Genomic DNA, 25,263 nt, shown 5'->3' on the forward strand with positions numbered 1-25,263 from the left:
AGGATGGAAAGAAGGAAGCTATCTTTAAAATGAAATTAACCTCAATGACCTATATAGCTGGAATACAACTGGAAGTATTAATAGATATGGAATTAATGATAGTATAATAGACTTAGCAACTTAAAAAGAGTCAAAAGTGAGGAACTGGCTAACTCCTGCAATGCTGTAGCCTTCTAGAGACTCCTAACTGGTACTCGCCTGGGGTCCTTCTGAATGCTGTCTATTGATGGGGATCTTGTGGTGCCATCATCAGCCGACACTACGTGCTGAAGCCTGTTATAATTGCACTCTTGCACTCGGTATTGTATAGGCCTGTAGGGCTCTGCGTAGGTAGCTGTTGTGTTCAGAGCATAATTGTTTCTTTGGTATGTAAGGGTACTTCGTTGGCTGGATGTCCTTTGTAGATTTCCAATACCTACTAGAAAGTCAACATTTTGAAAAAGATTAGTATGTTCTCCATGAGCTCACACTTTAATAAAAGGTAAAACATTTTTAATTTTAAGGATTATAGTTTTTGGCAATTATATAAATCGCACTTTTATATTTTAAAATTCTACCTTATTAGTGCTAAAAAGGGTACTTAAGTTTTTAATGTACCTAAATATTTTGTTAATTTTATTACCAAGAAAGAACAAAAGTGAAATTACAAATCTGCTTATATAATATGTTCATTGAGGTTCAGTAACAAAACTGAGAGAAACACAAGAATCTTAGAGACAGACAAAATACAAAAATTTATTAATTTCATTCTAGTGGTAAAAACAAGACTTCTTCAAGTTTGTAAGTAATTAAAACTATCAAAATTTTAACACTTCATGTATACTGGTTACTTGTTTTATTCTACAGCAGTCCATCCTTACCTTTTGGTTTTGCTTTCCATGGTTTTAGTTACCTGTGGTCAATTGTTGTCCAAAAATTTATCAAATGGAAAACTCCAGAAACAAGCAATTCATAAATTTTAAATTGCACGCCATTCTGAATAACATGATGAAATCTGTGCCATTTGGCTGCGATCCCACTGGGATGTGAATAATCCCTTTGTCCAGTGTACCCATGCTATAGATGCTACTAGTCTGTTAGTCACTTAGCAGCTGTCTTGACTATTATATCTACTGTCTCAGTACTGCAGGGCTTGTGTTTAAACAACCCTTATTTTACTTAATTGTTCTATTTCATTATTTGTTATTCTTGTTAATCTCTTACTGTGCCTGATTTATCAATTAAACTTTATCATATGAATGAATATATAGGAAAATATATAGTACATACAGGGTTCAGTACCATCTGCCATTTCAGGCATCCACTGATGGTCTTGGAACGTATTCCCCCTGGATACAGAGAGACTACCATACCTTTTATTTCTAGACCTGTGGATTGTAATAACACTGGAAAATCTACTTCACAAGAGGGAAAGAAGATTGATATATCAAATTATTCTACAGCTACTCCCCTAAATTACTGTATGATGCTATTATAAAGATACTATATACTGAATTTAAAATGACTTTCCCAATTATTGCAGTGGGTATCCCTCCAGTAACTGTATACATATCTTCTTGCAATTAAAAAGATTTTAAACAATATCTATTTCTTACTCCTATTAAAGGAATTCCTCAATTTACAGGCATAAGGAAAAGCAAAATACTTTTTTATTAACATCTATTAGAAATGGTACATTTTATTAGAAGATAAATCCCTCAGTGGATCAAACTGTCAGTTTCCTGCAAAGAACCAATTCAAACACAGTCTTCCCCATTCTGGTGTTGAGATAGGTATTTCTCCTAGAGTTGTACCTTTGAGGGGTTATTTTTGCTACCTAGGGTTCATTTGTAAGCATGTTAATGAATCTGATACCTCTTAAAAAAAAGAGTAGTCTTGAGATTCCATGAGCCAGCCGTGCAGCATGACCTGGTAGCTCACACCACCATGGGCTACAGCTTCTGCTCTACCAGCCTTGATGGTGTGGCATAAACATGAGGACTGGTGGTACAAGGGTGTGATGCTCCAGCTCCCTGCTTTTATAAATGTTGCTATTGAATCCTGCCCCAGTTTGAGTCCATCACAAGAGGCATCTATTTCACACTCTCCATTTAACTATTCAGAGAACATCCAACATTAAAAAAGGAGTAATGCCAAATACACTTGGGCTTCACGCTTGCTAAATCAAAGATGGCCAAGTAACTCAGTTATGGATTTTCTCCAAAAACTTATTCGGCAAAAGAATTACAAAGAAATATTCCAACAAGGCTTTCCTTTTGATATTGAATATGCATCCAACTTGGAGTCAGCTTTACAGTTTTACAAACTTATTCCTGAACTAACAGTATAATCACTATGTTCATTGATTATATTGTACTAAGGTAAAAATATACCACCTACAAATAGGTACTAAATGAACCTGTTTTATTGCTTATTGATCTGCTGTTACAGCTGATTATCTGACAACCAAATGGACATCATGATTTTCTTCTAACAGGAAACCCAATCTCAATAAACGCTTCTACTGTGGGGCCTGTGAAATCAGGAAACCAGTAAACAGAGCTGATGCCCACCTGAACCTGTACGATACAACGCCGTCTGCGATCCTTGGAGCTCCACAGTTCCATGGTTTGGGCTGCGGTACACTGGGCTGTAATAGGTCCTCCCCTCATATATAGGAGTAATGTGCAAGTCGGGAGACACGGCAGAACGAAGGTCTTGCCCAAGCTGACTGTGCTGACTAGCATAGGAACTCCGTAAGCCTAGAGGCACAAAAATTACATCATTAAGAACTGAGACAATCACAGTGAGGTTAAAAACATAAACCCTAATTAAAATCCTAACCCCTGTAATCCCAGCACTTTGGGAGGCAGAGGTGGGAGAATGGCTTGAGCCCAGGAATTTGAGACAAGTCTGGGCAACAGAGTGAGACCCCATCTCTACAAAAAATAACTTTTTAAAAAATTAGTTGGGTATGGTGGTGTATGTCTGTGATCCCAGCTACTCAGGAGGCTGAGGCTGGAAGACTGCTTGAACCCAGAACGTCGAGGTTGCAGTGAACCATGATCACACCGCCGCACTCTAGCCTGGGTGACCAGGTGAGGCCCTGTCTCAAAATAAATACATACATACATACATACGTAGATATATACTTAAAAAATCCTAACCAATAGGACCAAGTGTTAAGTCTAAACAGTAAAACTAGTAAGTTTTACCAAAGAGAAATGACACATGTGAAAAGGACTCCAGATATATATTTTAAATACAACTTTCTCAGCCGGGCACGGTGGCTCATGCCTATAATTCCAGCACTTTGGGAGGCTGAGGAGGGTGGATCACAAGGTCAGGAGATCGAGACAATCTTGGCTAACATGGTGAAAACCCATCTCTATTAAAAATACCAAAAAAAAAAAAAAAAAAAAAATTAGCCAGGCGTGGTGGCGGGCACCTGTAGTCCCAGGTACTTGGGAGGCTGAGGCAGGAGAATGGCGTGAACCTGGGAGGCGGAGCTTGCAGTGAGCCGAGATCCATCACTGCACTCCAGCCTGGGCGACAGAGCGAGACTCCATCTCAAAAACAAACAAACAAAACACTTTCTCTTGGCAGCAAGATGAAAGTAGGTTTTCTAAGAAAAATAACAAAAAATTAAATGATTTGATACACTGAGATTCATCCTTCAATAAGCTATTTTATGATGGTGATCAAACAGAGAATGACCTATTATTATATCATTTTCACTTTAAGAGCTTTATACGAGCAGTGGTTCATGCTGCTCTCTTCCTACCCTGCGGACCTGCCAGTCTCATTTAGTGGACAATCAGCTTCTCTCTGGGTGCAAGGCCCACCATCTCACACCTCTTTGAATCCCAACATCTAACAGAATGCCTACATTATGTACTTGGTAAAGGTTGATGTTTAAAAGCTGTTTTGAAATGTCTATTAACTCACATATAATTTTTACAGAAAAACACTGGAAATTTTGTGCCATAAGTTTTGTAATATTATCAGTGAACTAATATTATTATAAAATACTATTTATCATTATGTTTTTTCTTTCTTTAAAAAAAAATCAAACCCCAAAACTGTTGTTTTTATAAGAACTCACATACCAGATTCTTGTTTACCTTCTTTCTAGTATAAAGAAAAAACATAAAGTTAGTAGTACATGAACATTAAATCATTTTAAATATTTTGATTCAAACTGCTAATAACTAATGTTTACACATGGGACTCATGATAAAAAGGTATACTTCAAACCCAAACATTTCATTTTCTTAAAAAGACTGAATGAATATTTTCTATATTATGATGCTCAGAAGTGACTTGCATTATTAGTAAGTAGAGTCTGTCACTTGTAAAAATATCAATTAAGGGTATATCCCAAACATAAGAGAAAGCACAAACATATCTGAAGCCAGTCAGTATATATTTGCTTTTTAAAAAAATGGCAAATCATTAACAAAATAAGTAATTATAAAAAGGTAAGACTGGCCGGGCACGGTGGCTCATGCCTGTAATTCCAGCACTTTGGGAGGCAGAGGCGGGCAGATCTCGAGGTCAGGAGTAACAAGCCTGGCAGAGGTGGCGAAACCCCAATTCTACTAAAAATACAAAAATTAGCCAGGCATGGTGGCAGGCGCCTGTAATCCCAGCTGAGGCTGGGCAGAGAATTGCTTGAACCTGGGAGGCTAAGGCAGAAAATTGCTTGAACCTGGGAAGGGGAGGTTGCAGTGAGCCAAGATCGTGCCACTGCACTACAGCCTGGGTGACAGAGCGAGACATGAGACTCCGTCTCAAAAAAAAAAAAAAAAAAAAAAAAAGATGGTTCCCATCCTGTTAGTTCAGTTAATCAAATCACAACTAAAAGCAAATAGGCCTGAATATGCGTGCTAATTATATGTTGCTTAGTGAGGAGAGGCAAGAAAGTTAATGCATGCATAAAGCTTCTAAAGTGAATGATTATTACCTACCCTGGACAGCAATGTGACACCGAAAGAAAATAAACGAATCAATGTGGGTTTTAGCTACTGGTTCCCCTCTTGCTATAATGAAGACCATAGGTTTATACAATCTTATAACTGGGAGATTATCCAGCCAAACCTCATTTCAAAACCGAGGAAACAGAGTCCCAAAGGAAATGTGATTCGCCCCCACTGGAGAGCTACTTCCTTGCCGAGCTGGGTGGAAAGCACACGTCAGTGCTCTGTCATTATACATCCAATACTGGACACAGCTATCCCTCATGGAGCAATGGCATGTGGTGAGGAAAAGTCTGAACTCCACAGAGCCCTCCACAAACACCAGGTTAAAGAGGAAGGTAAGCCCACCAAGAAGGGGGCCATGGAAAACAACTTCAAAGATGACACTATGATTGCTATTGCAAAATTCCCTTTTGAGAATTTCAGCTTTTTAGTCACTGGCCAATTTCTTCTTCTTCTTTTTTTTTTTTTCTTCTTCTTCTTCTTCTTCTTCTTATTTTTAGCATAGTCTAAGCTCTTTCTTTATGGAGCCCATGAATACCTTAGACAAAAGTGCACAGTTTTTGCTAACAGTGACATAAAGCAGAAAGGTTAATGTACCTAGTGCTCAATAATCTTATCATTATGAGGTGCTGTTGTAACACCCAACAGAGCCACAGACACTCACGACTCAGTGCAAGACACTGAGGATCACTGACACTTGGACAGAGCCAAGCCGGGGACTGGATGCTTCTGACATTGGTTGAGTCCTCGTGCTCCCACCACTGCACTGGGATGTGAAATAAGACAAAGCATTCTGCATCTCCATTACAATGTTATATTCTCATTCTCTAAGTATCTGGCTGGATTCTTCACTGGAATCCATGCAATCTGAAAGGTTTTGTAAACACTGACTATGATTTCATGAGAAAGGTAACAAAATGAGCTCTTTGCATTTAGAAATATAAAAAGTAACTGGCAGATGTTCACTCACTATAGGATCATTAGTAAATTGGAATTACTATTATGTGATAAGACTATAATGGGAAATAAAAGACTTAGAACTTTAGTGGGATGCAGCACTTTCTTGATATTAAGAATCCTTCTAAATAACACAATAATGTCTACTACTATTTTTGTTTACCCGCTCATGTGTTTAAAAACACATGTACACAGTCTTATAGATTAGCATTTAAAAAAATTACAGTAAATAGCCTCTGTAGATTAAGTAAAATGAATATGTATAGAGAGCTCTCTATAACTTACTATTATTGAAACTGGAATTCAAATAATTACGTTCTATAATTAGTATTAGAAATAATTTTTTCAGGGCTGGGTGTGGTGGCTCACGTCTGTAATCCCAGCATTTTGGGAGGCCAAGGCGGGGAGATCACGAGGTCAAGAGATTGAGACCATCCTGGCCAACATGGTGAAACCCCGTCTCTACTAAAAATACAAAAATTAGGTGGGTGTAGTGGCGTGTGCCTTTAGCCCCAGCTACTCTGGAGGATGAGGCAGGAGAATCACTTGACCTGGGGGGGTGGAAGTTGCAGTGAGCCGAGAGCAAGCCACTGTACTCCAGCCTGGTGACAGAGTGAGACTCTGTCTCAAAACAATATATATATAAACAAACAAAATTTCATAGGTATTCCCACAGATTAATTTTTAATAACATTACTTCCCCTTCCAAATAATGGAAAACACTGATATGCCACTGCATTATTTATCCAACAATACCTTCTATTTACAATTCCACAAACATATTAGTTTAGCTAGTATTATAGTGATTCCATGTGATTCAAAATCTTTATATTTATGGCATTAGAAATAAACATAAATTTATCTTTCAAAGATCGATTCTTTATCTCCTCTAAAGTTTTCTTGACATGCTATGATTATTCTGAAATGAGCATATTAGAGCATATATATATATATATGTCTGTAGTAGAAAGTAAGTTTGTGTCATCATTTAAATTATGATCACCAAATACCCAAGTCCCTGAATTTAGTACAAAACATTGCTTTAGGCTTATCAATTAGTAGGCTATTAATCCTTTGAAATTAAGAACACTTTGCTTCTTGAGAACACTGCAGTATTTCTAGAAAAAAATCACTGAGAGTCTAGGCCTAAAAAATAGACATTATATTTATTTCTCCCCAAAACACAAAGTTTAATTTTACGTGCACTGTCAGAGAAACGGACTGTTTAAACCAGAGGAAATGAGCCCTCTTAGGGTTAAACATGGAGACAATAATTTATATGCTGTCTTCCTTCCTCCAGTCTTCTCTTTACTCTCTTACAAGCAGGAGTTTCTGCATAGCTGTTCTATACACACAGGGAGAATATGGAAGTCCTCAGAACTATTTATTTTCTAAGATTTCCTTGGGAGGTAGAATTTCAAAAATGATTCCTACATCATTTTGCTGCATACTTTTCAGAGGCATTGCAGAAAATATCTAAGCCAAACATAATTCTTGGATGGATGAGTGAATAAGAGGTGGTTTCTCCACTAAGAATTTCTTTGAGCTCAAAAATCAAGTTCAATATAAATTCTCCAGGCAAAATTATTCAATCAGAAAAATCTCAAAAGGCTTAAACTTTCCTAGAAGCCATAAAAAGATACTAATTTTACTATGTAAAAATGTTAAACAGTTTTGTAAATTAAAACTAAAATGAAACAAAAAGACAAGTGACAAAATGGAAAAAATACTTGAGAAGCATATTATGAGGCGCTAACTTATCTCTAGTAAAAAAAAGCTTTCACAAATTATAAAAATAGACAAAAGACTTGAACTTGTAGTTTAACAAAATGAAATAAAGCTGTTGATGAACATATGAAATCTTCAACCTCAGTCATAACTCAATAAAAGCCCTTTAAAAAAATGAGGTACAGCTTTTTACCTATCAGATTGGCAAAGATGAAAAACTTGGAATATGCAGTGCTAGTGCAGTGTAGACAAGGTATAGAGAAACAGGCACTCAAACTACTGGCAGAAATATAAATCCGTGTGTAACCTTCTTAGAAGGCAATTCTAATTAATATCTCTCAAAGTAAAAATACACACATATTCTGATGCAGCAATTCTACTGGATCCCAGTTACCCTAGTACTTATGTGAAATATGCAGGAAGAACAATGTATACTATACTACATCATCTCTAATAGCTAAACATAACAAACAACCTAAATGTCCATTAGTAGGAAAATGACAAATAAATTGATATATCTATAAAAAATGAGTCCCATGCATCTATTAAGAATGAGGTAGAGCTCTTAAGACACAGTAAGTGAAAAGAGCAAAGTATAGGAGATTTATATGACAGAATTCCATCAGTAGAAAACACAATGTGTGTGCAGATTTGCATAGATTGTGTGTATCTGTAAATGCAAAGAAACATTCTGAAAGTCACATCAACCGTGATGGGACTGGGTGAGGGTAAAAGGCTTTCACTCATTTCAATATTTTCCAGTATAGTTTTAATTTTTACCATTCGGTATATGTTACTTTTAAAATATAATTTAAAACACTACAGTTAAATTGCATTTTATTTAAAATAACAAAATCTTTACATCATGTGGGAAACCCTTCATGAAAAACCCTGAAGTTGGAACAGCTGTATTAAGGATCCGGTGTCGTACTGCTTTAATAGGAGTGGCATGTAAAGGTAATTTTTAAGCGCTTTGTGCATTTTCCATTAAAATGCCAAAGTCAAGTAGGCGATAAAATTCATATTCTAGTCTATACTACCGAAGTATTTCTAAAGAAAAAATTTAAACATTTAAACAGATATTCTGATACCACCTTTTAACATAACTTTAGGGTATGTTTAGGGGTAGGCCTGGCTGGTAAAAAATATTTCATTAAAAAAAAGTCAACTGCTTAGAATTCCAACTAATACTTCTGAAATGCAAAAAAAATGTACATTTTAAACCCTAATATTTTGAGGGGGAAATATTACAAAAGAGTTGTATCCATTGCAAAATGATTCTATTGATATAAATGTATATAATTTCATGTATTAAGAATTACAGAGCCTGAAAGACAAGTTAACCTTAACTTCGTAGTTTAAATTTTGAGATGAAAAACATGAATGAGCCCTTTCCACCTTTTCATTCTTTGTTTCAGCTTTAGTTACACAGATTTCCTCACTGGGTTTTATGTAGCACTGTCACCTTGTACGCACCTGTCAGGCTGTCTGGCCTGGGTGGAACCATCCTCTCATAAATGTCATACTGCTGCTGTCCGAATTGCTCCATGTCATGAACAGTCCTTTGCAGTGAAGGTCCCAGATGCTGTGGTACGGCGGTCATCCCTGAGCGTTTGGGGGATGACGACCCCACCTGGCCTTGGGATGGGGAAGCTACTTGAGTCTGTGCATCCGTCAGGGTCAGTGGGGACCCCACTCTGGCGGTGGTTTGGTATTGAGGGGTTGGTCCGTTGGGATTGGAGGTCTGCCGGGAGGTGACTGACCCAATCCGCCGTATAGCTGTTGGGGAGGCGGGTCTCTGTGAGTACGGAGAGGCTGCCCGCACAGCAGGTAATGTGGTGGAGGAATATGCACTGGGGTTCAGAGGTCGGGGGTCGGTCACTGACGGAGAGCCAAATCCACTACCCAGAGAAGTTCTCAGTGACCCCCTTGAAGGAGACACGCCTGTGCTGATAACATAAGAAGGAGACTGTGCTCTAGATGGAACTGAACTAACTCTTCTCATGGCCCGATTGGCTACTGATGGCTGATGAAAGGGGGGAAAAAAGAGAATGGGTTTATCCAGGGTTTTGTGTTCATTGCCATTACAAAAGAAATACACATAACTCACTACAGAACGTGAGTCCACTATTTATTTTAGGCGTCTAAGTTTCTTTTCCTCTTTACGCTTTGAGCCAGACATTAATTTTTCCTCATGGTGCTTCAGTTGTTTTACATTTTTTTTTTTTTTGGTGGTTTAAACCAAATGCTAAAATTAACCCGTAAAAAGAGATCTGAAGACATTTAATACTCCTTTTTATCTTTACATTTTTAACTATTGCCCATGCGTTTTTCACAGCACATAAAATGTTTTATTCTAAGTGTTACAAGTAATTCATGAGCGTGAAGGGGCACTGGAACAATGTACTTACTTCATTCCCTGTGAGGCAAAGTTTGGCCAAGGCAATGCATTTATGTAAAACAAAAATTTGAATATAATTTGAATATATCAGTCTAAATGTAGTTAGTGGAATATTTATCATTAGTTTTCTTTATGGGTTGGTCCCATTAACAAAAGGAACATGTTCTTTCATTGTGGAATAAATGAACATTTGGATCAAGTGTGGGTCTGGCACTCTCCACTGTGAATTTACTTCGGGGAACAGCTTGGCTACACAGGTGCTCTAGGCAAATTTGTTCATTCCTTTAGATCAAGCATAGCTTCTCCTCACTTTACCCATTTCTTTTTACCTCTTCCGATCTATGAGTTCTTAGCTTTAGTTGGTGGATTTAAAGAGATGTAAAAAAAAAAAAAAAAAAAAGGCACCCCAAAATCTATTCCAGCAGGAGGAATGGTCAAAGCCTCTGCTGGGTTCTTGGCCTAGCCAGCTGGAAAAGACTACGTTGGAAAATGAACATTTCTGCCATGGCTGATCCTACTATGAATCTGTTGATTCCTGCAATTACAGCAGGTGCTGGACACTGTTTTTGATGCTGTGCAATAAAAAAAAGGAATGGCTGGGCTGGAGAAGGGGCCCAAGGGGAACAGGTATGGGAAAAAGGAGAGCCAACTGAGAAATAAAAACAGACATTAGGGCTCCAGGTTAGAAGCTCAGGACCAGGCTGCTCTGTTATCTCCTTAGTGGTTGCCAGAGTCTAGCTGTCATCACTTTTAGGACGACAACCCACAACCACTTTTAGTTCGGGAGGTAAGGAAAGAAGTGGGGATCAGATAAGGGCTTGTATACCCTTAGAGGTCATACAAGGATGTCTGCTCTGCCTCCAGGCATCAAATGCAACTGGGCTGGCTGAAACACTTGCAGTGAGACCTCACCGTGTGCTCAAGTTCAACAATTTTGGGAAGGCAATAAGCAGTGGAGAAGACATGGGGAGGAAAGAGGATGGTAAACAAATAACAAGGCAAAGAAGATGGGGTTTAAAAATCAGTAGATAGCTAGAAAGTTAACAAGCATGATTGGGGTTGGGTGTGGTGGCTGACACCTATAATCCCAACACATTGGGAGACTGAGGAGGGAGGACTGCTTGAGGCCAGGAGTTCAACACCAGCCAGGGCAACATAGTGAGGCCCAGCCTCCACAAAAAACAAACAAATTAGCTGGGCATGGTGGCATGTGCCTGCAGTCTTAGCTACTCCAGGAGGCTGAGTCAGAAAGATTGCTTGAGCCCAGGGAATTGAGACTATAGTGAGCTATGATTGTGCCATACTGCACTCCAGCCTGGGTGACAGAGTGAGACCTTGTCTCTATTAATTAAGAAAAACAAAAGCATGATTGGGTGGTAATAGTGCTAACAAAATGCAAAGAGAATCCCACATGACTTGCAACTACCAAAATGAAGTGATAGTTGGGCCAGACAACTAGGAAATGTGTTGCCTAGACTACATGCAAATTAAGTCTCAGATGCCCCCTTGCAAACAATTCTTTAGCTCTAGTGAGAAAATCAACTTACTCTTAAAGAAAAGAGTGTTTACATGACCACTACTAAGGGCAATAAAATTTATATAGATACACTACTTTTGAAAAGTGTGATTTCAGACCCGCTGACATAGAAATTCACCTAAATAGATGAACTCCATTAGCATTTAGTCCAGAGCTTCTCAAATTTTTCCACCAAAGCATCCCCAACAGCAAATGAGTAAATGTATAATCTGAGGACCGGGGGTGCAGCCTGCAGTCGCTTGCCACATGCACAAGATTTCCCATTTTAGCTTGAAAAATTCATGTGCTATATTTGTGTTTAATACAAACATGTTTTAAATGACTTTGAAATTTCTCTTGAATTGCTCAGCAAAAGTGACAAAGTTGTATTATGTATCTCTGTGGGCACTGGGAACTGTGACCCATTGCTGTGTACCTGTAGAGCTTCCTGTATTGCAGTAGAAGAAGCACAGTGTCCTCCTAACTTATTTGATTATCTTGCTACTTTTCAGCTCCAAAGCAAGCACTGGGGTTTTGGGGTCCTGGCACAGATAGTTATCCTCACTGGTTACCACAATGCAGGACTCCTATTGCCTCTCTGAATCCTGGGACATGTTGGTGGACTGATGTGAATACAGTGGTAATGAGAAAGGAGCTAAAGAGTTTTTAGAAAAACACATGCAATATATATTTTTTGCTATCAAGTTAGAGAACCCTCACTTAACAGAATGGATATGTTTCTATACAATACCTTTCTTTAAGCAGTAATATCTCTATTCTAGTAAAAGAAAAGAAAAGTACTTTTAGAGAATAACTCCAGTGATGATGATAATAGTCTTTGGTTAGAATGGGCAAATCCCATTTTATGCAGGTGTGGGAATAGCACTCTGCCCTCCGGAGCTGTTTAGAGCATATTTTAGCCCTAGTATTTTTAGGAACTCATAACCCCTCAGGGACCAAAACATTCCATCCAACCCTCTTACATTCCCCTTAGACTCTTCTCCTCATGCCAAACTTGTTGTTTCCAGAAGAATTACTCTACTGTGTCCAGGAACTAATCAGAATTCATCAGTGGGAGCTAACTCATAGAAACAAATACATTTAACATTGTATCTCAAATAGAATAAAATGATTTTACTATTTTATCCATTCTACAAAAATTGTACATATTGATTTCTAATCAGAAATACCTATAACAGATCTTCAACTAGGAGGGTATTTCTTTTTTTTTTCTTTTTTTGTTTTGAGACGGAGTCTCGCTCTGTCGCCCAGGCTGGAGTGCAGTGGTGCGATCTCGGCTCACTGCAACCTCCGCCTCCCGGGCTCAAGTGATTCTCCTGCCTCAGCCTCCCGAGTAGCTGAGATTACAGGCGCCCGCCACCACGCCCGGCTCATTTTTGTATTTTTAGTAGAGATGGGGTTTCACCATGTTGGTCAGACTGGTCTTGAACTCCTGACCTCAGGTGATCCACCCACCTCGGCCTCCCAAAATGCTGGGATTACAGGCGTGAGCCACTGCGCCCGGCCTCAGGGTATTTCTTTGCAGAGATCTTGATGTGTTCAGCTTACCTGAACCAGTGTTTGTCCTTCAGCTCTTGAATTCCTCACCACATGGTTGTTAGTTGATCCTATGAATGAATGCTGCTGTCTGTTGTCTGCCTTGCTCACGTTCTGGCTGTTGTGGAAACTCCCTGCTTCCTGGTATCCGCTGTCAGAATAAGAATTCATTTGTGTTGAACTTCTTGAGTTACCCAATGATCCTGTAAGAATGAAACCAAGAAATATCTTTATTATACACACTTCTGACACTCGCTTTCAAGAATAAAATCTTAAAAGCAAATCCAATACTTAAAAGATAACACAACAGACCCTCACTTTCATGAAGAGATGTCTGTTCTGGTGAATAGAGGGTTCCTTGTTCTGGCTCTGTCCTGATGAGATAGTTGTTGGGATGGACAGCGTCAGAAACTCTAGGTTTGCTTATACCAGTATTTGGCACATCTGTAAGAAGAAAAGTTTAAACAGCTAAACATAATAATATTACATAAAAACTTGCTAAAAAAGGTTCAAATATTTGTCAATAGCATCTTAGAATCGATATACTAATACAAGGCTGTATTTTCAGATTATACAGCACATTTGACTCTTAACTATATGAATGTGCTCCATAAACTTATACTTCATTAATATATTTTGCTGAATTTCATAAACATTGTTTGTTGTGATTCTAAGTCTCAATATTAAGTCAAAATCTGAAAACTGATCCTGTTCCCCTTGGAAAACTGACCTCTCAGACACCTTCCTCCAAGGGATTAAAAGACTGAGAATGGAGACCAAGTATTTTAAGAAGGGTCCTCCATCTTATGAACAATTAAAAATGAAAAATTACACAACATTCATATTATTGAGCTTGGCGATGAAGCCTCTGAAGGTAGAGCACATTTTATGTTATATTTCATGTCACCTACAGTCAAAGGAACTCTATACAAAGTTTTAGAATTGCCAAGCAATGAAAACTTTCCTGTTCATCTGCTTATTTTATTCCTTTAGTCTTTTTTAAAGGAATACAGGCAAGTCTAACCTAATCATTGTTTCTTCCAGCCAAACCCATCTCTTCCATCATCTCCTTTAATTTAACAGTACCATTTGCCATCTTCAACTTGAAAAAAACAAACCCCGTTCAAACTTCTGTTTTTTATGCTGTAAACTTAGGTGGTATAGATCATGCTGCCTCTTCCCAGTTCAATTCCCATATGTCCGTCTTTCTCTAATATCTTCAAAATATATTTTCCCATTTTCTGATGGACTTCAATACAAGCCATTTCTTCTTCGCATTTAACCCTTATATTAACAAACTTTTTTTCAGAAATGCTGCTTCACTCTCACTTCAAAGATTTTAATTAAGTTCTTACATTCTGAGTTTAACATACAATCCTAAAGATTTAAATGTCTACCTCCTTTCCTCCTTCCCTTTCTCCCTCTGGGTACTATTACACGCCAGGCCCTATGCAGTTATGAGAGAAGATATGGGGTGTGTGCGCGTGTGTGTGTGTCTGGGGGAATGGAGCTTAGGAAAATTTTCCTAAAGGAAGTAACATCTAAGTAGCATCCATTTACCACAGGAGGCCAGCTTTCCCTTTCTGTATCGCACTTATCACCATCTCTCTCCACTAGAATATAAGCTGCACAAGGGCAGACAGACTTTTATCTGGTTTGTTATATCCTCAGTGTCTAGGATGGTGCAGAGTACTCAGTAGGTGCTCAGTAAATATTTGTTGAACAAGCAAACTCCTAGTAACAACAGCAGCTTCCTTTTACTGAGTGCTGACTCATGCCTGGCATTGCACTGTGGCTTTACCTTACTGTGTTCAATGAAGTTTGGCTATATAAAGCAAAGTAAAATTTTTAGGGACTGCTGATTAAGCTGCTCTAGAAGGTGAATACAAGGTTTAAGGGAGTAGTGGGAAATCCCAGTGCATTCTAAACCTTTAATTTGATGTCAGATTCAGTTCAAGATTTTGTTTCCTAGCCTCTGGAAAGATTAGCTGACATTCTTAGTATAGGTTTTTAACGACCTGCCTCCTGCTACATTATTTGACAGAATGCTTCTATGTGGTAGAATTCTGTGACAGTTCTGATTGCTTAAGTTTGGAATTTCAGCAAAGATTAAAGATTGTATATGGTTTCCCTGGTATACGTTGAAACATGAGCTGAGTCACCGTCAGGCTGACAATACCATAAAGTGCTCTGCTTCATTTGTACAGCTTCTATCATGAGTTTCCAGAGTTCTAAACATTCTTATACAGTAATTCTCAAAGGAGTTTTGCTAAGGATTAAGTAAAATGCTAAGGAATTGGAATAGCTGGGAATAGCTGCACAGGTGCTGGCCTGAAATCAGAGCTATGCAGCAGTCAACCTTTGTTCCATCAGGAACGGAACCCTGGGAAAGCAAATATGAACTAGCAACAAACTACAGATAAAAAGTACCACTGGTAGCCTCAAGGCTTCACATACATGGAAAAATGTACTGTCTTGGAAAAGAAAAAGATGTTCTTGGAAAAGAAAAGATAGTTCTCAGCGTTAGTTAAATGTAAGGTAAAATCTGGGACACTAATATTTTAAAGCTTTTGGTTTAGAAACACTAGGTGGCATGTAGTGTCAGGGTCTCAACATTTTTCACCATGGAAACCAAAACCATTAGAATTTTATGTAAGCTGCCCACCTACTTTTTAAAGAAAGCTATTCAGAGCTTAAAAAAAAAAAAAAAAAAACACCGAAAAAGAGGAATATATACCCTAAAAACTGTAGCTCAGCAATTGTGTCTTTCCACTCAATGAAACATATTCTCAGAAACCATATAACAATCTTGCTCATTTAAACTCTTCCTTATGAGAAGCTATTTAAAATAAATAACCTCAGAGAAAGCACAAATCATGAGATATGTGATTCCATGCCGGTTGCCCTAATAAAACTTCACGAAATTAGTATCTTAAAAAAATACAAATTTATTCCAAAAGTAATATAATAGCCATATTCCTTTTAAATATTATGACCTGACTCTGTTTCATATATTTTTTAATGCAACACGCTAGAAAACAGAATATAGAAAAGGATACTGAGATGCTAACTAGAACACTAAAATACAAAATTCTCAGGTACCCAGGATCCAATTTGAAAATCTAAGGAACTGGGTTTAAAGGATAGGACTTAGGTTTTGTGACCTATCTTTAAGCAAATACAAAACTAAGAGTTAATAAAAGATTTATTTAATATGAACTATAAAGCAATCAACTTCTATACTATAAATAAGGTCTTCAGTTATTTTTTTTCTTTTTTTTTTGAGACGGAGTCTCTGTCACACAGGCTGGAATGCAGTGGCACGATCTTGGCTCACTGCAACCTCTGCGTCCTGGGCTCAAGTGATTCTCGTGCCTTAGCCTCTTGAGTAGCTGGGATTACGGGTGTGTTCTACCATGCCCAGCTAATTTCTGTATTTTTAGTAAAGATGGGGTTTCACTATGTTGGCCATGCTGGTCTCAAACTCCTGACCCTAAGTGATCTGCCCATCTTGGCCTCTCAAAGTGCTGGGATTACAGGCATGAGCCACTGTGCTCAGCCATTCAGTTATTTTTCTGTTTCCTTAGCAGAGCCCAATGATAATGAAGAATAGCTGCAGAGATCAAAGTATTCTGAAATCTATTCTGATTTATGAAAAGAAATTTAAATGGTTTTCAAAATAGTGTTACTATTTTGTTTCTTTGAAAACTTGTAATCCACAAATTATCTATATACATGCACAAACCTATGTATGCATAGACATCATATCTCAGGTAAACAGAAGACACATCTTCTAATTTTACTGGATAAAGTATACCTCACTGTAGTATGGTAGGGTTCACATTTATCAATTATGTATTATTTAAACAATCTTACTTTAAGATGAATGAATTTTAAAAACCTCTGCTATGTGGAATGAAAGATGCTAGTCAAATTCACTAGAGAAACACAGAGGCATATAGTAGGCAGTTAACCATTTCATGATGAATGCTGTAACCTATAATTAAATAGTTGGCATATTACAATTTAGCACAATCAGAATAAGAAATCAAGAGACATTTTTATAAGTAAAAATGGCAAACAGCATGTGAATGTTACTTCTTTAATCAGTGTACTGAAGAACATGTGTTGCTTTAAAAAAAAAAAAGAAAATCACAAACATGTTTGCTGGGACACCAGAAATACACTAGAGGGAACTTTCAAACATCAAATTAGCATCTTCGAAGAAAATATATATCTAAAAATACAGAAATTGAACAAGCTTCAAGGTAGAATGAAATCTCCATTTGTGCCAAAGACTGCAAAATTATTGGAATCATGGGCCTTCTTGTCTATTACATTTCATTTGAGTGCTCTAATATTTAAAAATATATAATCAGAAAAAGTGTTATGTTACATCTATAAAAAATACTAGCGGGTAAGGGACAATAACACTGTAGAGCTAAGAAAATCTGGTATATCATCCACGTCATTAAGCTCATGGTAAAAGATGGAATACAAACTGAGATATTTTATCTTTTTTATAATGTACATCCCCAAATATACAGAGTGTGCACGAAGATATGCTTAGTAAAAGAGTCTAAGGCCTCTCTAATGAACCTGAAATTATTAAAATGGTTCTGCTTTGTTAATCTATGTCTTGCTGTATGAAAGGAGGAAGGTCTGTAGTGTGTGTAAAATCACCATGGAAACAGGAACTGAGAGATCAGTAAGGAGATTTTTAGTATAGACAACCCTGTGACTAGTCTTTCATAGTCCAGCACACTGGAACCTCATGATAGGTTCTCCTTGCTTGAGTCTGTTCTGAGTTGCTGTGGTATTTAGGGGTTTGCCCTTACATAAAGAATGTGTAGTGTGAGTTCTGGCAGGACTCTTGGGACGGCAATAGCACCCGATGTTAAGGCAGATGATACTCTCCTTGACGGCTTCTTCCAACTCTCTGGCTTGTGAGCTGAGGTTAGGCTGTCATACCCAGAGGGGCAACATTTTGTGGAAAAAATGAGTAGAAAATATTGTGTTACATGGACTCAACTTCCTGTCTGGTCATGGGGCTCTCCTTTCCTGTAGGATCACAGGCTTACAAGGGAGTCTTTCCACAGAGGTGCAGAAAACGTCCAGTGCCTCCTATGGCAAAAAAGTAAAGCCAAATTCTGGAAGAGAACATGGGTGGTGGCACCAAAAAGATTTCTCCTCTTTATACCTTCTGTGACATACAAGATTTATTTCTATAGCAGGCATACTTATCATCAGAGGGAATAAGGCCACTGGGAAACCTTGTTTCAGAGTGAGAAACGTTGTTTCAGGGTGATGGAAACATGAAGCACCAATAGTATTCCTTCCTCCACAGGAGAAAATACAAGTTGACAGATACTTTAACAATATTATACATACTTGGAGTTTGTTGATTCAAATATAAGCTACTATATACATAGGATATCATTTAAAAGTTGGATTTTAGTGGAAGTGAAGACATAAGGAAAGGCAGAAAGACCATGTTTCTTGAAACTATTTCTGGTCTGGTTCTTGAGTATTTCTAGATTCTTGGGTCTTGTGCATATTTATATTATCTTTTCAATATTAATAAGGCAATAGCTCTAAAAATTTTACCTGTCTAAAAAGTGTTGCATAAAAGGCCTTGGAAAATGGAAACCATTAATGAAGTATCTTCTACTTCACTTTAAACTCTGCTTTAAGCATCAACTAGTCTGCCTTGAAATTCACTGTAAAGCTTGACTGCCTGGATTCAAATCTATAGTATAAGCAAATTTTGTGAATGCATAAACTGGTATCATAGTGATTTCCATAATGCCTAAATTAAAAGAGATCCCCTGGTCATATAAAAATTCTGTCCAAGAATATAAAACCATTTAAAAATAAATTTTACAAAAAATAAACTGAAGAGAAATTTCCACAGTCATATAAAAATGAGTGTTAAGTATTTTTAGTCTGGATAGTAATTAAAATACAGATGTCACACCTACTATAAAAATTTATACTTTATACCTATAAAAAGAACACAAGAAAAAAAACAAGGAATTAAGAATTATAAATACAAAATGAAATGAACAAGACATAAATTGCCCATTACTGAGTTTAACGGGCTTCATAAATGGCTGAGGGGCTCTCGCTTCCTATGTAGGAAAGCTGAAGAAGGGATAAGTAAGGGATCCACTGTAATGTAAAAAGTCAGCTTATGGAAAATACAATTAAATGCTCAAAAGTCACCCTAAAATATTTTTCTAAGACACTTTTTATTCTCTTTGGGAAAAAAAATGTTACCAAATATAGAAATGAGAATATCTGTCAGTGGGAGATACAAAGTAAGATTCCTTTTGTTAAAAACCAAAAAAGCCTTCTTAAAAACACAAACCTATAAAGGATGATATTCACTATCAAAAAGAAAGAAATGATTTTTTGAAATAAGATCTTCTATATTTTTCCACTAGTTATCTTTTTTTCTTTAGTAAAATATACTAAGATAAAGCCACATGCCGACTAACTTTGTCATAAGAATGAAATGTGAAATTACAGAGGGTGACTTTCAGATGTGTCCCAAAGCAATAGTTATAAATTGAGGAACGAAGGCTCTGTGTTCTGAGGAGGTAGTAATAGAAAAAGGGTTTTCAGACTTGACAATTTCTATTTTATTTTAGATAGTTAGTAGCACGTTTCTTCACATATCACTAAAAGCACAAGGCAGTTTAAATATTTGGCATGTTTATATCAAACATGAAACATTAAGGGCTAAAACTGGATACTTGATTTTCATATAATGTGCTTTTGGGGATCTGTTCACATATTATGAGTAAGTTTGCTAAGGCAAAATCTAATATTCTTATTTGGTGGTGGCCCATGACAAACATATTGAGACATCTATGGTTCTAAACTTGAAAGGCTGATCTTCTGTATAATACAGGTAATTTGTTCAATAAAAATTCATTTAACAAAATCCCAAATATGTGGAAACTACAAATTAAATAATATCCACTGGCTGGGAAACTCATGCATCCATTTCATAGTTGGTTTCTTCATACCATTTATGTCAGGGCTGACCTTCAGAACATGGTCAAAATGTTGCTGGCTTTACCATGTCACTCCAGCACACCATTTTTAACCTCATATTTCAAAGCTTTTGTTTAAGCATTTCTATTTAATTTTTTTAAGTTTTAAACATATATAAAGGTAGAAAGAAAAGTATAATGTATTCCAGGTTTAATAGTTATCAGCATTATGCACACTTTTTTTCCATTATCTTTTTCCTTTGTTATATAATTTCAAAACAAATCTCTCACATCGGATCATTTCAACTCTAAATACTTCCGTTTGTATCTCTAAAAAATAAGGACTTCATAAAACCATAATTATTCCATAATGCCATTTAGTGAGTTCAAATTCAAAATTTTCAGATGTCTTGGAAATGTGTGTCTTCAGTTGGCTTGTACTAGTCAGGCTGAAATAAGGTTTACTGATTGCATTTCAGTACAATTGTTATTTAAGTCCCTCAATTTAGAAAGGGGCACCCATTCCTTCATTTTCATGTTTTTGATGCACTGAGGAAACTGCAGCAATTCACTTTTAAGTTGTTCCACATCCTGAATTTGTCTGATGGTTTTCTCATGTCATTTACTTATTCCTGTAAATACACTATTTCTTTAAGCAGAAGGTTATAGCTAAAAGCTTTCAGGTCAAACCTTTGTGGGTAGCATACTTTATGAATGGTGCCATGTATATGACACCTTTCATATCACAACTTTCAGGGTTGCTAAGATCTATCAGGCAATGCAGGTAGTGGCAGCTTAATCCTTCTGTCAAGTTTACCACCAACCTGTCTCCTAATGCAATGGTTCTCAACCTTGGTTGCAAAATGCAACCAATTTTCACTGCGTTGAAAATTGGGTGGAATTTTAACACTACTGCTGTCCAAGTCCCACACTCAGATATTCCAATTCAATCAGTCTAAGCTGTATTCTGAATACTGGAATTTTAAAAAACTCCCAGGGTGATTCTAATGCACAGCTAGGATTGGGAACTTAAGAGGTTTTAGCATCCATTGACAGTCTTTGCTTGATTTATTTCATTAGGGCTTGCAGACTAGTGATTTTTCTAATTTTGTTATTCTTTTTTTTTTTTTTTTTTTTTGAGACGGAGTCTCACTCTGTCGCCCGGGCTGGAGTGCAGTGGCCGGATCTCAGCTCACTGCAAGCTCCGCCTCCCGGGTTTACGCCATTCTCCTGCCTCAGCCTCCCGAGTAGCTGAGACTACAGGAGCCCGCCACCACGCCCGGCTAGTTTTTTGTATTTTTTAGTAGAGACGGGGTTTCACCGTGTTAGCCAGGATGGTCTCGATCTCCTGACCTCGTGATCCGCCCGTCTCGGCCTCTCAAAGTGCTGGGATTACAGGCTTGAGCCACCGCGCCCGGCCAATTTTGTTATTCTTTTTACATTTATCAGCAGGTTTTCTTTTGGAATATTTTACATAATAGCTAGGATTATTTAGTTATCCTGAAATATGAACAGGACAGGCAGGATAAATGTTTAATTCTTCTTTTTAATGACTAGGTTTTAGAATAAAGCAGTGGTTCTCTAACTGTGCACACTGGAGTCACCTGGGGACTCGTTAAACCCCACTGACGCCTGGTTCCCAACTCAGACTTTTGAACTGAATTGTGTTGGGGTGATGCTTGGGCGTCAAGATTTTAGTAGCTCCACAGGTGACTCTACAGTGCAGCAGTGTGTAGGAACCTCTGGAGTGAGCTGTTGGCACCCACAATTATATCTAATGGTGAGTTTTTAAACGTTTCTTTTTGCTTGATTTGGTAGTGGTTGTTGCATTTTTCGTGACAGAAAAATGTATCTGATCATTTTGAGCCAGCTATGAAGACAGAATAAAGCCAAACTGACAGGAAACTTAGAATTTTACTAAATTCTAAGGTCATGCTGATCTTCAATCTCCATGAGAATGAGTTAATTAACATGGTGGTCAGGGGTATGCTCAAGTTTCCATGGAGTGTTATGATTTAATGAATAGTTAATAATGATATTTAAAAATTACCTTACTTCGTTCAATCTGTTCCTAAGTTTTATGATACAGAGAAATTTGAAACAAATGTTTTTGTTAAAGCCTAGTAACTTATTAAAATTTTAAGTATTCATGAAAATTTACATTCCTGTACTCTGGTAACACAGTAAGTGTAGATAGGACTACCATGTGCTATCAGTAGGAGCATAAATTCTTAAGCTTTCTGGTGGGCAAATTGACAATATTTGCCAAAATTAAAATGTAAACACCCTTGTCCAGGAAGTTTCAGTTACAGAAATCCTATCAGAGACACTCATATGTGTGCAGAAAGAATCTTCGCCATTGTCTGTCAAAGTAGAAAACTGGAAAAAACAAAATGTTCACTGATAAGAAACTGGTTATATAAATTTTCAAACGATGGATACTACTTAGCCATTAAAAAGAAATAGGGCTTTATATACTGACATAGAAACACATCCATTATTTTGTAATAATAATAAAGGGGAAAAACTTAAAGGTCACAGAACAACATAGAGTGTATCTTTATTTGTGTTAAACCAAAACTAACAACTCCAATGTGTGTGGATACTTCGACATACATACAAACACAGTTAACAGTCTGGGCTGTTTCATTATTCCAGACTTTTTCCTATATGTTGTGTCTGTGTATAGTTGTGTAGGTGTGGTGGTCATGATATGGAAACATGTTGGAATGAAGGAAATTTCTACCTTTTACTCAGATTCTTCTAGACTTTTTTTTTTTTTTTTTTTTTTTAAAGAGGCATATCTTATTTTCATCTTAAAACAGTAAGTTAAGAAGAGCTTTTATAGTGGCAATCAGGAAGCTATCGCACTGCAGTTGGAAAGAAGGCAGTCATGACTGTGTGGCTAAAATGGGCCTGCAAAAAATAAGGTAGAGAAACTTGTACTCTACAGCTGATTTTAAAAGAAATTCTTATCATCCTTGTATTTAGAAGAGAAACAGGAAGAAATATGAGATAAAGTTTTGTCATTTGTAAAGTTTATGGCTACAATAAATGATGGCATCCAAAATCCTCAATAATAGTCCTTTATACATGACTGCTGATCTAATATTCTGTTTATGAACATGTATAATACAATAATCACTTCCTACTGTATCTCCTTTATAAATTCAATACATTTCTACTGAGGCATAAAGTGTTTCCATTTAAGTAAACTTCTTATCTCATGATGTGCTGATGAATTTTTGTGTTGTAAATTACTTGTACCAGATGGAGGAAAAAGAAAAGATAAATTGACTTAGGTCTACTTTCTCTTTTGTCATTTATGTTCAGTATTGATGGTTTTTTATTTCTTTTTTTTAAAGCTCATCCCAGTGGAAGAAACTTGTATCCATACATTTTAGAAACAAAATTTAAATACACAAACAAAATGCACAGCCTAGCTCCTACAGTTTTAAATTTAGTAGTAAACATTAACTAATGCCAGTATTCCACACAGTAATGATTTAAATGAATAGTATGTTAAAATCATACCACTTGAATACATGTTACACAATAAATGATGTAGCACTGTGAAGTTATGGAATCAGTTTTAAACTTCCCATTTTACTAAGGTCTTTTTTCTTCCCTTCCGTATTTACTGTCTAACATCAACACTCCTAACTGCCTAGAATTGTTACTATTTTCTCTCCTGTTCATCTGAATCTATTAACCCCTTAGTGCCTTCTGAGTCAACCAGAAAATTTCTCTCACTTGTTTTGGTAGAGATTCCAATCTTTTTTGGCCTCTTATTTCATGAGTGCCAATTCTTTATCACCTACGTAACATCCACTGATTTGTTGAACACTTTCTTTTTCTAGGAACACAGCAGTGTTAAAAATAATGAGCTTGGCTGACTGGCTGGTGGGGACACAGCGGCACATTCCAGCTCTGTAAGATGGGCTGCTCCTGGTCTAATGTGCTAGGAAGAGCTGGGGCAGAGGGAGGCTGAATTCTGAGGCCGATTCTCCTCCCCTGCATTTTATACAGATCTACTCAAGTTGGCAACCACCTTAACTCTAGTAATGTTTTTTTCTCACAAACAGAAAAACTGTGATATTGTGGCTTGTAGCAAAACTCATTTCACGGAATGAGACTGGGGGACCTAAGTAACAATCAATGACTGCTTTGACCAAAAACTTCAATCCATGGCTTCAATCTATGGATTCTTTCTGATGGGTAGCATATACTGCATGTAGCTATTTTTATTACTGAGTTGGTGTTTTTCTTAAAAAAGAGGTACATTCAAAGGATTTAAAGAAAAAGATTCTGTATAGTATTCTCCCTCATGAAGAATTATGATTATATATGCATTCTCACTTTCGTCACCCTTTACCTATTATTCTAGTATATATTTTCTGTGATTTTGATGTTTATTTTTTATTGTATTATATATGTTCTTACAAGTTACTTCAAATTTTGATGGCACATATAGATTGTATATTTAGAGATGTGAAGAAGTGAACAATGGAAAAACTGACACACTAATATTATGGAAACAGAAGGGAACACTAACATAACATTCTCTCGGAATGTTTTAGCAGAATATTCAAGGTTATAAGACATGCAAGAAAAGACAAAGCTGAAACATACACTGCTCCTCATAAAAAAACACAAAAGATGTGCATTTATATTTTTAGAATGCAAATACGTAACACTGGTAAGCTAGAGGTACAGAATAATGAAGAGAAAGGGCAAAAGTCAAGATAATCATAAAGCATAAATGCTCCAAAACAACTTTATTACTTCTAGGGAAGAAGTTTAAAGACCTGAGAAAATAAAAATGCTTGGCAGAACGGGCAGCTCTTCCTCATTCTTTGGGTAGTATCGCTCTCCGCTCCCATACTTCAGAAACTTGGGCTTTTTGTTTTCAAATGTCCTCCCCCCCCCCCCCCCCCGCTTAACTTCCACCCCCTCCCCCAATAACAAACACACAAACAAGCAAGCTAGAGTCTCCTCAATCAAATGAAATGAAAGTGAAATGAAAATCTTTTCTGCCTAGGGCATCCTAAGCTCTTCCTTAGAAAATGGTGCTGCAGTAGGTTAGCTATTCAAAATCCAATTCAGCAGCTGGTTCCAGTTTACCACATTTCAACAGAATGT

General features: G+C 37.1%; 1 protein-coding gene across 10 annotated transcripts in view; it reads right to left on the reverse strand.

Moving 5' to 3' along the window:
* PKP4 (plakophilin 4) overlaps positions 1-25,263 on the reverse strand; it is a 228,895-nt gene that overhangs the window by 47,560 nt on the left and 156,072 nt on the right. For 5 of the 10 annotated variants that reach the window (XM_030916542.1, XM_030916539.1, XM_010353363.2 and 2 more), the window contains 5 exons: positions 13,433-13,564; positions 13,133-13,323; positions 9,123-9,672; positions 2,553-2,741; positions 199-418 (listed from right to left, as the gene is read on the reverse strand). In XM_030916542.1, the coding sequence (XP_030772402.1) occupies positions 199-418; positions 2,553-2,741; positions 9,123-9,672; positions 13,133-13,323; positions 13,433-13,564 (1,282 nt within the window). The remainder of the gene's footprint in view (positions 1-198; positions 419-2,552; positions 2,742-9,122; positions 9,673-13,132; positions 13,324-13,432; positions 13,565-25,263) is intronic. The other 5 variants (XM_030916540.1, XM_030916537.1, XM_030916538.1 and 2 more) reach the window with 3 other exon arrangements.

Source organism: Rhinopithecus roxellana, chromosome 14 (genome assembly GCF_007565055.1).
Source record: "Rhinopithecus roxellana isolate Shanxi Qingling chromosome 14, ASM756505v1, whole genome shotgun sequence".
NCBI lineage: Eukaryota > Metazoa > Chordata > Mammalia > Primates > Cercopithecidae > Rhinopithecus > Rhinopithecus roxellana.